The sequence below is a fragment of the Athene cunicularia genome, assembly GCF_003259725.1.
Source record: "Athene cunicularia isolate RWA chromosome 3 unlocalized genomic scaffold, athCun1 chr3_part1, whole genome shotgun sequence".
NCBI lineage: Eukaryota > Metazoa > Chordata > Aves > Strigiformes > Strigidae > Athene > Athene cunicularia.
In genome coordinates, this window is record NW_020799097.1 from 124,226,173 (window position 1) to 124,239,271 (window position 13,099).

The 13,099-nt window shown below is 44.0% G+C and overlaps 1 protein-coding gene across 1 annotated transcript in view; it reads right to left on the minus strand.

The window, feature by feature from the left end:
• Positions 1–2,372: 2,372 nt before the first annotated feature.
• CHGB (chromogranin B) overlaps positions 2,373–13,099 on the minus strand; it is an 11,122-nt gene continuing 395 nt past the window's right edge. The window contains exons 2-5 of the mRNA XM_026846381.1: positions 8,781–8,824; positions 7,384–7,477; positions 3,928–5,666; positions 2,373–2,785 (exon numbers count right to left, since the gene is read on the minus strand). Of these exons, the coding sequence (XP_026702182.1) occupies positions 2,702–2,785; positions 3,928–5,666; positions 7,384–7,477; positions 8,781–8,824 (1,961 nt within the window). The 3' untranslated portion in view covers positions 2,373–2,701. The remainder of the gene's footprint in view (positions 2,786–3,927; positions 5,667–7,383; positions 7,478–8,780; positions 8,825–13,099) is intronic.

Here is a 13,099-nt window from a genome sequence, read left to right on the forward strand (position 1 = left end):
ACAATGGGCATAACTTAATTTTGGTCAGTGATGTGTAGATAAGGTATAGGGAAATATAGTGGCTGTTACACCAGAGGTGGGATCCTTAAGGCAGGATTAACATTCAGACCCTGGAACTGTGCAGAAGCCACCCCTCAGACACAGCGGACAGCCTGGTTCTGATGGACAGTTCCAGCACGCAGTCAGATTTGCTGCACCAAGGAAATTTTGTAGGCACTTCTTAAAAAACTTTGCCTACAGCTTCAAACGGGCCACTTCCACCGGAAAAGAGCTATTGTTCTTCTGCGCTCTGGCAGTGAGGGCCCATGGTTGTGCCTCCTAAAGTGACCATCCAAGCTTGAAACCTGCCCGGTGAGGGGGACAGAGGAGATGCGGGTGCTGTTTGGCCTTGGAGGAACTTCAGCCTTCCCTGGCAGTTGGCAAAGTCCATCCTCAGCCACCAGCAGCCTCTCAACAGCCTGTGCAGCTCTGACAGACACCCTGTGCCTGGGCGGTGGAGGCAGCGCTGCACCTGAACTGGCAGGGGCACCTGGTTTTATTCCTACTTTTGGTCACAGAGCAGAACATACCACTGCCTTCGCTATGGAAATACGCTCAAAATAACAGAAGAAATAAGTAGTTACCAAGTTTTCCACTCCTGTGTTTTCCTAAAACTACACATGAAATTTACCATCTGCACGAGCCAGAAGCGAGACGACACTTTTTCAGCTGCCAAACCCACCATTTCTGCTTCATTTGATGTCTTGGCACAAGGTTATGCATCTTAATACACCAATGCTTGTTTTAAATCTTACCACCTAGCTTCAATGCCAAAACCATGCCATTTTCCTTTAAGTAATGCAAATTAATTTAAGTAAGTTGTACTGTGGGGCTGTTTAAAAACATCTTGGAACAAGCAATGCAAATGTGTAGATAAAAACAGAAGAGGTAGGAGCCATGAGAACAGCTGCCTGGCCCTTGGTGCTCGTGGCATCGGCCCCGCAGAGCGGCACAAGCAGAACATAAGGCGGCAGGTAAAAGGGCTGTCACAAAGCTTGTGGATGATACTTGCTTTTAAAAGCTTTCAAGAGGCATGTTTTTAAGCAAAACATTGCTGATTCATGAATGCATCTTTGCATAAGCATCGCCTTTTTTGAAAAAAATCATTACTTAATTTGCATTCTTAAGCAATTTAGAAAGTTTTCTTGTGCCAGAACTCAAACTATTTCCTTCTAGGTATTTAGACTCACAGACATGCTTTCTCTTGTACCAGCTGGGGGAAAAATACTGTGCTGCAATACTTACTGTATGGTATTGTAAATTTTAAAAGGGAGATTCTCAATTTGAAGACAGCAAAGTATTTCTGCAGCTGGGATACTTTCTAACTTTCCTTACTGTTGCTGGAAAAGTCTGGTGAAACCACAGTCCTACTGAAGTCAAAATTCTGTTGACTTTTTTGAGCCAGGATTCAGCCTTCATGTACCTTAACTGAACAAGATGAAACATCACAATGGTCTTTACCAAAATCCATCGCCACAGACATGCTTGCACACTTCAAGGATCAGCAGTGCACTGAATATTTCCAGTTTGTGTTGTCTTGCAGTTAATCAGAGAGTATGTTTGTGCTTTAGTGAGATGGATTAAATGGGTTAAGTGGAGATGATAGATACTGCGCATTTACTGATAACATGACTCAGCTGAATTCTTTGCATAGCACCTCTCTCTGTGTGGTGTTACACAGGTGTCCAAAGACACTGTCACAGCAGAAAGTCTGTAAAACACACAGTTGGGTAAGTTAAATTAAATTGAACCCCAGATTATTTGGAGTAATTGAAACTAATTGCAGGACTGTTTCTTTTATTGCTTCGTAGTGTTGTAAAAAAATGGCTCCGTTACACGGAGCCCATCCTGCCCTCAGCTCACTGGGTGCCACCAAACTCGCCCTGTGTCTGACCAGCCCCGCTCCAACACAGTGCACAGGCGCTGGGACGCTTCTTAGCAGGAAGAACACATTAGCAAAGCACCTTCTGGGGGCAATTAAATTAATGGGACTAATTAGTCTGAGGAAGTGGCAAAACCAATGCACTGCTTAATGCATTGATTCTGACCACCACATGCTTTCCAAATTAACAAGCATCCATTTGGTGTTGCAACTTCTTTGCTTCCTTAATGACTGATTTCCAGAACTAAATCATTCACAGGACATTTCTGAGTTACTGGAGTGAATTGGCATTCCTTCTTACCTCCCATGCTCTTGCTAACTTGCAAATAAAAGGCACAGATAGGCTCCTTCTGACTTTTAAAAAATATTGGTGAACCACAAGTCAGCATTTTGTACACTATCTGAGACAGTTTACTTTGAAACCCAGTCAGTCAAATAAGCAAGGAGAAAGTTTGGTCCAAGATCAATGGTTTTTATTATTTCAAACTCAGACAAATATATTTTTTAAAGAACACTAACACAATTCTTTTCACAAGCATATTAAAATATCTGCCTGCCATGAAAGGTTATAATACTAAAATTCATGCTATTCAGATCTCAATAGCATAATTGCAAATTAAAGACATTTTCAGCTGTATAAATCACTACACTATAGTGGACAGTAAATAGTATTTCCTGGTTTTAGGACAAACAACAATCCAGTGGCAGTGAATTTACCACAAAAAACAGGTATTGTGAGGACAGCTACACCTAGCTTTGAAACACCAAAGCAGATTGTCTTCAGCCTCTCCTGTTGTCATTGAACTTCTCAGCTATTTTCTGCAGCTCCAAATCCATAGCAGCCAGGTTTTCCAGTTCTTTTTCCTGTGAAAACATAAGAGCGTTTTACACATCAAATAACATTGGCAAATGTTTTGGTCCATGAAAAAGAGAGACTGTTTCTGAGGCAGACGTCACCTGCTACTTACTGGTCCCTGGGCTGGGGTGAGGGATGTTGAGAGCAGCACAGCAGGGATTTTTGCCATTTTAACGGAATTAGGGCAGGGGAAAGTATATTCTGAGAGCTGGTCTTAATTACAGTTCAATCTTTTTTGCCTCTAGGCACCATTACCTAGTTGCAACCTCCTGGTATCTCACAGCTGCCGTACCCTGCAGCATGCAGTTGCTTCTGCCCAGGGGATGGTCCCTTAGGAAGCTACAACCTCACGGTCACAGTGGTTCAGGCTGATGACACACAGCCCGCACAGTAGAAGAGGAACACCTCCACATCACCAGATGCTAGGGGGGAAAAAAAAATCCTTACGCAGCCAGTTCTTGTTTATTATGATGACTTACTAACACCGTTTAACCTCTCTATAAATTAGTATTAAAGCTGCACTGCTCCCAGCCTGGCTTTGTGCAACAGATACAGCGACGTACATAAGCAGCACTGGGCTGCTGGGTGTAGACTTGGTTTTCTGGGACCCCGAAGCAAAAGAGGAAGTCTGAACAAGAAAAGGATTCACATACAATGGAAACTACATGCACACATCAGGCTTGCAAGTGCAAGCCAGGTTCTACTCTACAATTACAGCTGGGACAGCTGAATTTCACTCTAAATGTCCAACTTACTTTTCAACTGCACATTTTAAACCACCTGACAGACCAAGTGCTGCTTGCTAATTACCCCTCTGGTCCTGCTGCAGCAGGCAGCTTTGGTTTATTAGTCTATAAGACCCTAGAGAGAGACCCCAAAGAGGAAGAAAATCTCCTTTCTCTTCCCATCCTGGAGCAGACAGAAGCTAACAAAAATGCACACTGTCTTTATTTTACAAACTGCCCTGGGCTAGTTCCTCTGAATTCATTCAAAGCAGATTTTTAAATCATGGAAGATCTGACTTTCAATGTGACTTAATCTTGTTTTGTGTTTTTCCACACATAGTTTACCAGCTGCCTTGGGAATGGACTTAGAAATGTGCCTGTGAAGTCACCTTCCCCAAGCTTTTCAGAGAAGCACCTGCACACACCTCCTCTCCCGTCAGCGGCCTCTGGTTCAGACTCCTTCTGTTGTTCCTGATTATGTGATGGGTTTTTAAGTCTTCTCCTGAACTGTACAACTCTGGGAATTCAGACGATTTCTTTCTGTAATTCAGAAGTTGTGCAAGTTGATCCATCTTGTATTGCCTTTTCATATCGTATCTGTTCATTTTGCCAAGATTCCTCTTCTCGGTGCGTCCGTGGTTCAGAGCACTTTGGATTTGCTTTTTCTCCCACAAGTCATAGTCATTATACTCAGGGAAAAGACTCTTCTCATTCAGGGTGGGCCTGCCTTCCCCTTTGCCCTCCAGACGCTGCTCTCCTGCGCTTTCCCTTTTCTCAAAGTGACGGCTTTTCCACCACAGCAGTGGGTAGAAAGGGCTGTAAGATGCTGTGGTTCTCTTCTCATTCTCTGCAGGGAGATGGCTTCTGTACTCTTCCCTCTCTGCATATCTCCCCTCCTCCATATTCTTCTCTTCATTTTCCATCTGATCACTGCTCTGATGCTTCTGTTCTACTTCCTCCTTCTCCTCCTCACTGCTGCCAGGGTAACGCTGCTGCTCTACACTGTCCTCGGTGCTGTAGTGCCTTCTGGCCTGCCCTTCACGCTCTCGAGCGTATACCTTCTGCGACCTTTCACCTTCACTGTCCCACAAGCGGTATCTCCCTCCAGCAAGATGCTGCTTCTCCTTGCTGCCATCATCAAGATACCTGGCTAGCTCTTCCTCACTTTCATCTCCAAGATACATTCTTCCCTCAGAACGGTGTCTCCTCTTGTCATGCCATTTCTCAGTACTTTCCTCACTGTGGTGATGCCTCATGTTTTCTTCTTCACTGCTCTCTTCACTCTGCTGCCACCCTTCTCTGTACTCCTCCCTTCCCTGGTCTGTATGCCTCTTATCCTCTACCTCTTCAGCCCCGTGCCTCCCATGATAACCACTCTTCTCTTCACGCTGCTGCTCAGATTCTTCACGATGTTTCTGATGGTGGTTCCCTTTGTCCCAGAGATTGGCCTCCTCTGTGTTTGACTCCTCAGCCAGTCCCTCTTCCTCACCACCATGGCCCCTATTCTCTTCAGAGAAGTCACCTGTTCTATGCTCCCCGTGATAACGTTTGGGTTTATAGGGTTGCTTCTTTGTTTCTTCACTCTCATCATATTCTTCATGCTCTTGCTGATGGGAGAAGTCATGTTCCTTCGACTCATGTTGGTATTTTTCACTTCTCTCTTCCTCTGTCTCTCCCTCTTCACCTTCATGAATTCTTTTGTAAGGGCTCTGCATTCCCCCCTCTGAATGCCAGTGGCCCGTGGGGCGCTGATCATCCCCATCAGGGAACTCCTCTGTGCTCGTGCCTCCAGATGGGGACTTCTTGTTGGGAACGGCATGCTCTACCTCTTCGTCATGACGCTTGTTCTCTTTGCTTTCTTCTTCACGGTGGTAGCTCTTCTCCTCCTCTCTTCTGATTTCCTGATCGTGTTTCTTTTCTTCTGTATGAAGTCTCTCTTCTTGAATAGGTGTTTGGTGTCCATCCTCCTCTTCCCTGCTCTTATCTTCCTCGTGAGCTAGTTTCTTCTCATCACTTCCTCTCATGTACTTTTTAGATTCCTCTTCTGCCTGACTCTGTTCTTTCTCCATGCTACCAGTATGATGTTTTTCAATCTCTTCTGACTCTTTCAAATGCCTCACTTCAAGTTGTTTGTTTTCACTTCTCTCTCTGTCATTCCTACCACCTACAACAACAAAAGCAGCATAATGAAGTAATCTAACCCTCCACTGAAGCGTTATTTCAGTTTAAATAGATAACTGGCTTCCTAACACAGCAAGAAGATTTGGACGGGATTAATTTTTTAATTCTGCTCTTAATAATTTTCTGATATTTTGTAAATTTGCCTGGAAAAGCATTAACTAATTTTCATTTAATTAGGCATTTTAATACACTGAAATTTTCAGAATAATTTTTCCTCTTTGGCTTTCTTCTTTGTTTGTAATCACATTTTTAGTGTTCAATTAAATTAACTCTCATTCCCATAAAAATCAATGGGATCTAGAGTTGTGTTCAGTTCTTTGAATGTCAGGCCTTATCCATCACATATTCATAAAAAATGACAACCATCCATTTCAAGGTATTTGAAAATATCTGGGGCTTTTAGCAAATTTTGAAAGTTCTAAATTGACTGGAAAAAAAGAAAGAAATAAATAGGTTACTTTGCAATAGTTATGTTTAATCAAATCATACTCTTCTGCTATTTCCAAAATGCTGTCTGCATTTTGTAAGTAAGCAAGTCTGACCACAATGGTAACAGTATATTTTTATGAAGGTATTTCTGCTTCACTTTTGTCTGAGTAACAACAGAAATAGATCACAAGCCCTACGAGTCTTCAGACAATAGCTGCACAGATTTTGAAATAGCTCATTACCTCTGAAAAGCTTCTAATTATCTGATATTCTTGGAGATCTGTCTAATGGCAAAAATATGGTCCTAAACCAAACCTCTATTTCCAGTAAGTGTTTTTTTGTTTTCCAAAACATGGCAAATACAATTTTTTTTTCCCCTCAAACTAACAGTGTCATAAACAAAGTTTGATGCGTGATGGCATTCAGCATCTCCTAGAAATTTGGGGCTGAGTTAGATACAAATACATGTATTCCCAAAGCTCAAAACCACTCTTTTCTGATGACTGTATTAGGACCATGCATTATTCCCTCTATAAACAAGCAGGAGACAGACGGGCTTCATTATTGCTTCTTGCTGGCAGGTAAGTTCAAGAGCCTTTTCTTTGTTCTGTGATCAAACACATGTAACTGGGCAGAAAAGAAAGATGTGCGTTCTGCAGCTTGGCACAGTGTCAAACTTAACCACACTTCACTACAGCCAGTACTCAAGCGTGCACAAGGCACACACCTCGACATTAAGGCAGCCAAGCACCATGCTATAGGGATGCGTTCATCTGAAATGAGCACTCCCACGGGGAGCTTTCAAGCACGTGTGGCAGACCTCTGGAAACAGTATCACAGTCTTAATCATTTCTGGGCTAAGTGTCAGACTCTGCTCTCCTGAACTGGGTGTGGATTCAGTTGCCACCAGGCGTGAGAGCCTTGTTGATTTAAGTGGCAGTTATTTGAAGCCAGTTTCTCCAGCCCTCCAGGATGCATTTGGCATGTGACCCAAACCTTGTCACCTTTGTTGACATCTCAGGTTACCTAAAGACCTTGTCTAGTTCTCTCACACTCTCCAGGTGGCTTAAGAGATGTGTTAGCCAAGAATCCCTGACAGTTACCAGGTCAGGCTGTTTGCTCTTTGAGCAAGACAGATGAAATAGAATTTTGACACTGAAATGTGGAGGCACCAGTTTCACACAGGCTGAAGTAACAGTCCACCAGCTCCAACACAACAGAAAATCCATCTACCAAATTCCTTTCACAAGTTCAGATAACATTGTACTTACTCTTCCTCAGGATTTCTTTGCATTCAGGATTAATTGGTGGTGCGTTTGGCTTAGATAGTGCATTGGACAGAACTTCCACTATGCACCGTGTTATCTAGAAGAAACAAAAGAAAAAATTCTCATGGCAAAAATGGAAATCCTACTTGTGACCCAGTTAGTGAGGAAAGCTAGTTTAGGATTAGAGTTCAGGCTAATATTTATGAGTTTTGAGTAATCCCCAGCTCTACCCCAACTTTCTGTGTATTTGGGCAACAATGCTTTGGTCCTCACTCCCATACCAGTATGAAGAGGATAGTCATTAGCTCTTTTTATCTTTTGTTTGCACAGGTAACACGCTCCTCTTGTACATTTTAAAATATTAAATACCCTAATCAGTACAAAGGAAAGTCGAACAACATGTGGTAACAATGCCCTACAAAAAAAATAACCAACACAACACACGTTCAAAAGATGAGGATCATCCTGTAGGATCTGTCCAAATGAGGGTGCTGAAGACGTGTTCCCAGCAGCATTGGTTCGATTGCTGACAAACCAAAACTGCCTTATATCCTCTGAGTGACATGCTCCATGTCTTGTCATGGGTGTGTGCTGTAAGACCTGCCTCTTCCAGCACTCAACATTCAACTGGATAGTCTTCTGGAAGCAGAGGAAATTGATTTAGGAAAGCCATACAACCTCCTTTAACCCCAAGTGCTGCCAAAGTAGCTCTTCCGTACAAATTCATGCAAAATGATCAAGTGTTGAAGCTGTTGGATGTGAGCGAGTGCTCAGACCATCAGGAGTATGAGAGTTTCAGCCCGACAACCTGGGTGGCTGGATGGGAGGAGACAATAAAACATTTATATAGCCATTTGTCTTTTAACTTTTTTTAGTTATGACCAGGTATTTCCTAATCTAAATGATCACACTGTCAACCAGTGGAAACGGTCTGATGTCAGGTTACAGGTGCTGAGAGCAGCTAATGACATTTATTTAATCAAACAGGTTAAGAATTTCTTTCCAAAGCAGAAGATGGGAGAACTACATTAGAAAGTTCATTCCATAGTTGTTAATTGTAGGTATTTCACCTGTCTTCAAAGTTGCCATCTCACTTTTTACAGTCCAAAAACATGTACTATCAAATAATATTTCAGATCATTTTCCAGGCAGCTGTACAACATACAATTCCAAAAGTACCACACTGACAGAAGAAGCCAGTTTCCATTTTCATCAAATGCACTGAAGTGCATGCAGTTATCTTCTGACAGCTAAAGGGACTCCAAGTTCCACATCACTGATGATGTCTTAAGAGTCTACCCTTAGGAAAAAAAAAGCATTACCCTGAGAGTTTAAAGACAAAATATGGAGAGCATGTGACTCATATTTTCTGAAATCTGTTTTGACATACAGCTACTCACCATTTCTTCAATATGGTCTTTTTCCACTGGAAGTGTGCTGACACCTAGAAGAAAAAGAAATTATTACAGATTCATTAATCCTAGCAACCAGCAACACTGACAAGAGTCCTCAGTCAAATCAGTCTAATGAGATTACTCAAGTTTTGGGTTGGCATGTCCATAAACATTTTGCAGTTCATCTTTTCTTATTCAGGATGGAAAAGAAATGTAAAGTTGTAGCCTAGCAGGAGAGAACAGGCACGTTAACATGTCACACAAGAAGACTATACACCAAAAAATAGAAAGTAACGTTTAAATTCCAAGTCAGGTCTTCATATAGTTGTACCAGTTCGGTTTTAAAAAAAAAAAACAGGAAACAAACAAGGCCTGTCTGCACCCCAAGAACCTTTTGGCTTCTACAAGGGGCTCTGGGTGCCCCACTAGCACCTCCCCAATAGGAGACCATTCTTCAAGGCTTTAAAGCTTGTCTCAATCCTATAGGAGAAATTCTGTCTCTCTTGGATAGGAGGCAGCTCCTGGAAGGAAGGACAGAGACAGAAGGGACAGATAAACTTCCATTCTCCGGGTGGTCCATTATCACCCCAAGAAATAAGCAAAAAAATCAAATCCTAGTGGAAAACACTACTCCAGATGGAAGCAGCACAATCTCTCTCTCTCTCTCTCTCTCTCTCTCCCTCTCTCTCTCTCTCTGTCCTGAGGACGTGTGGGGTAATTAACACCTCCTTGTATCCGTTCTCCTGTACATGGTCCAAGGTATACAAGTACTGCATCTCCCTCTGGGGGCTCTAATATAAAGACATGGACCTGCTCGAGCGGGTCCAGAGGAGGCCACAAAGATGATCAGGTGGCTGGAGCACCTACCCTGTGAGGACAGGCTGAAAGAGTTGGGGGTGCTCAGCCTGGAGAATAGAAGGCTCCGGGGAGAGCTTGTAACAGCCTCTCAGTACTGAACGGGGCTACAGGAAAGGTGGGGAGGTACTCTTTATCAGAGAGTGCAGGGGTAGAATGAGGGGTAATGGTATTAAACTGAAAGTGGGCAGATTTAGGTTAGAGATAAGGAAGAAATTCTTTCCTGTGAGGGTGATGAGGCACTGGCACAGGTTGGCCAGAGAAGCTGTGGATGCCCCCTCCCTGAAGTGTTCAAGGTCAGGTTGGACGGGGCTTTGAGCCTAATACAAGGCGTCCCTGCCCATGGCAGGGGGGTTGGAACTAGATGATCTTTAAGGTCCCTTCCAACCCAAACCTCCTGTGATTCTACGGTTTGCTTTTGGAAAGCATTTGCTGTTGTAAATGAAACCTCCACACTGCTTTATTTTATCATCACTGCTGCAATATGTCTCCAGCTAGTTAATGAGCCTGGCTGTTGTGCATTATTAATAAATCCTGTCAATCTCATCCACCTTGAGATTTGCAGAAGTGAAGTTAAGCAAGTCTGCCAGCCACACACGAGTACGCAGAAGCAAGGCTTACTGTATCATGGCTTCACAGACTTACTGCCCAATATATAATCACAGTACACAAGCGTACAGCTTGGGGTGCAGTTCTGAAGTTCTTACACCAGTCAGGATAGTCTTAAATACATCTATCACTCTCTCTGCAATACTGCTTGGTTGGGACAGCGAGAGCTTTTCTGTAACAGATAAACACAAAGGAGATTATGGAGCTGAAGGGAGTCAGTTTACCTTCCAGTGTCAGGAAAACCGACGCTGCCTCAAGGAAGTTTCCTGCAAGGCGGACGGGAGTATGCAGCCTTGCAGTACTGAAAGCAGCAAAACCTTTCTTCTTTTCTGTGACTGCAGAGGAAGCAGACGTCCCTCTCAGCACTGACTCTGCATGTAATAACTGAACACAATACAGTATTAACTCTCTTGGTATTTGTACTGTCCTCTATTATTACTCCCACAAATGCACATGTAAGAATGTGCTTCTCCAGCCCCCGTCTCTTCTCTGCATATACAACTGCAATCAGAGAAGGGAACCCACACGAGGATAGCACAGAAGGGATTCCCCTAAAATAGCACTGCATCCCCACCCCATCACTTCCCCAGAACGCCAGGTGGTATGTGGAGGAGATGGTGCTATACAGAGCTAACCCTCTCCCCCATCTTTTGCGCTCAGTGCTGACTGAGACAGGCTTTAGGTTACTTTATTTACTAACCTAGTATGCAAATAACCACCACACTGCACAGTGCTGATGCCGCTCCAGTCTCACCTCCTGAATCATCCATCTGACCACAGTGGAGAAGGATGTACTTACACATGGGGGCAGAGACTGGCAGCAGAGACCCTTCTACTAAAAAAAGCATTATCGACTAAAAGGACACTTTCCCAATCCTGCAGGGGTTGGAGATGCGGCTCTTACAGCACAAGCTGCTCACAGTCACCACTTATATGTAAGCAGGGTGGAGAACACGCTTCCTTGCCTTCTTGACAAGGCTCCTCTAGTCCTCCAGCCCATCAGGAATCACGACATGCACAAAGGCCAACATCTCATTTTATTCTTTTAGTGATGCTGCCACAGCACATCTCCTGTGGGCTACACCCAGCTGATGCACAGAACAGACAAGCTTCTGAATGTCTTTTGCTATTAGAGGTGCCAACTTTGGGTTGCCTCTTGAGCGCTGTGTGAGTGATGCAGGAATATAAAGTCAGGTTGTACTCACTGTCTTGGCCCTGTCATTCTAAAACTCCCATCTCTTCGAGGAGATTTACAGATACATTAATGACCATTAAGCAAGTGCTTAGTTAATGAGGAAAGCCGACATGCATAGATGAAGAGGAAGCGTTAAGCAATCATAACAATGTCAGAAGAAGCAAATGGTATCAGACATACATCATATTAACCTGCTCAGAGGAATGAGTATCCAATCCATCTCAGAGCCTGAAATAATATATTGAGGCAGCTGCTCTACCAGCAACGATAGCCCACAGGGAGCCAGCATGCCCCACTTTACACTGGTGCTGGCAGCACTAGCCCCTGCCAGCTGGCAAGAGCTCCCTTGGGTCCACCTGCCAGCTGGAAATAGCTGGCCAACACCTCTGCCTTCTTCTCCATGTGTGCTCAGGAGGGGTGAAGCCATCGCCCCAACATTGCTGACACAGTCAGGCTGCAGGGCAACCGCCCGCCAGGTTTGCAGGGACACAGCAGATGGTACAACTGCAGGGTTTCACAGCAGAAACAAGGAGCGCCACTGAGATGAAAATGTTTCCCCTGCCCATGCAGAAAAAACAGACCACAGACACACAAAGTGAAGCAGAGGTCTGGGTCTGCTTTCCCCCCCTGAATCAAATCTGCCTAGGCAGTTCCGATCGGATTATTTCATTTTGCTGAAGTGCTGAGAGCTGATGAAGATCACAAAAAAGCATGAGAAATGCTGGACAAATTCATGTGGCTTTTGCTTGCATCTCCAAGATTGGGACAGATCTTTTGGTGGGTCCCTGATGAAATTCCCACATGGCTTTGTTTCATTAATGCTGATGACTCAGTGCAGTGCCATTGCTCATCAAAACGTCAGCAAAAACCCTTCTTAGGAAAGATCATGGAAACTCTGGCATATTGATTTGCAGAAGGAGCACTAGAAAGTTCTTGAAGTTAATGTTTCACTGACTTCCAGACCCAAACAAACTCCTTAGTTCATTGATTCTGGCTGACATTTGAAAGCAAGATAGCCAAAAAGGATGTAAAGAGGTACCTGACCCGTTTGATGGCATAAACAGGAAGAATATTTGGTAAGAAATCCCCATGGTGTCTGTGGAATAAGTCTGGTGAGGTTCTCTGGGTTGTGGTCTCTCTTCCCATCTTCCACCCTCCCCCCACTGATTGCAATAAAGGCACTTGAAGGTAGTCAACTTCACTGTAAGAGTTTCTGTACAAGCCCCAGAAGCATTTCCAGTGTGGACACCCAAAGCAGAACTACTCAAGCCAGAATGACACCGATTCTTTCAAGAAATGATGCATAAAAAGCTGCAAAGCCAAGGGATTCCCTCATCCTATTGTGTTTAATCTTAATTTCACAGATTAGTTTTAATATTTAATGCCGTGTGCCAAAAAAATTTTATCTTAAAGCTGCAGACCTGCTACTTTACAACCACCACCCAGTTATTGAGAACTAGCTGGCACAAATCTAGCAGCAACTGCTCAAATAAAATTATACCGAGGAGGTTTTGTGGAAACTATACTGGGGGAGAAAAATAAATTAAAAGTAGCCGACGGGCCCTCGTGCAGCATGAGGGGCCAGGTCAGGTCCCGCGGCCCCCGGCCCCCCTTCGCACAGGGCCGGCCCGAGGGGCGACCCCGGGGAGACGCAGGGCGGGGGGCC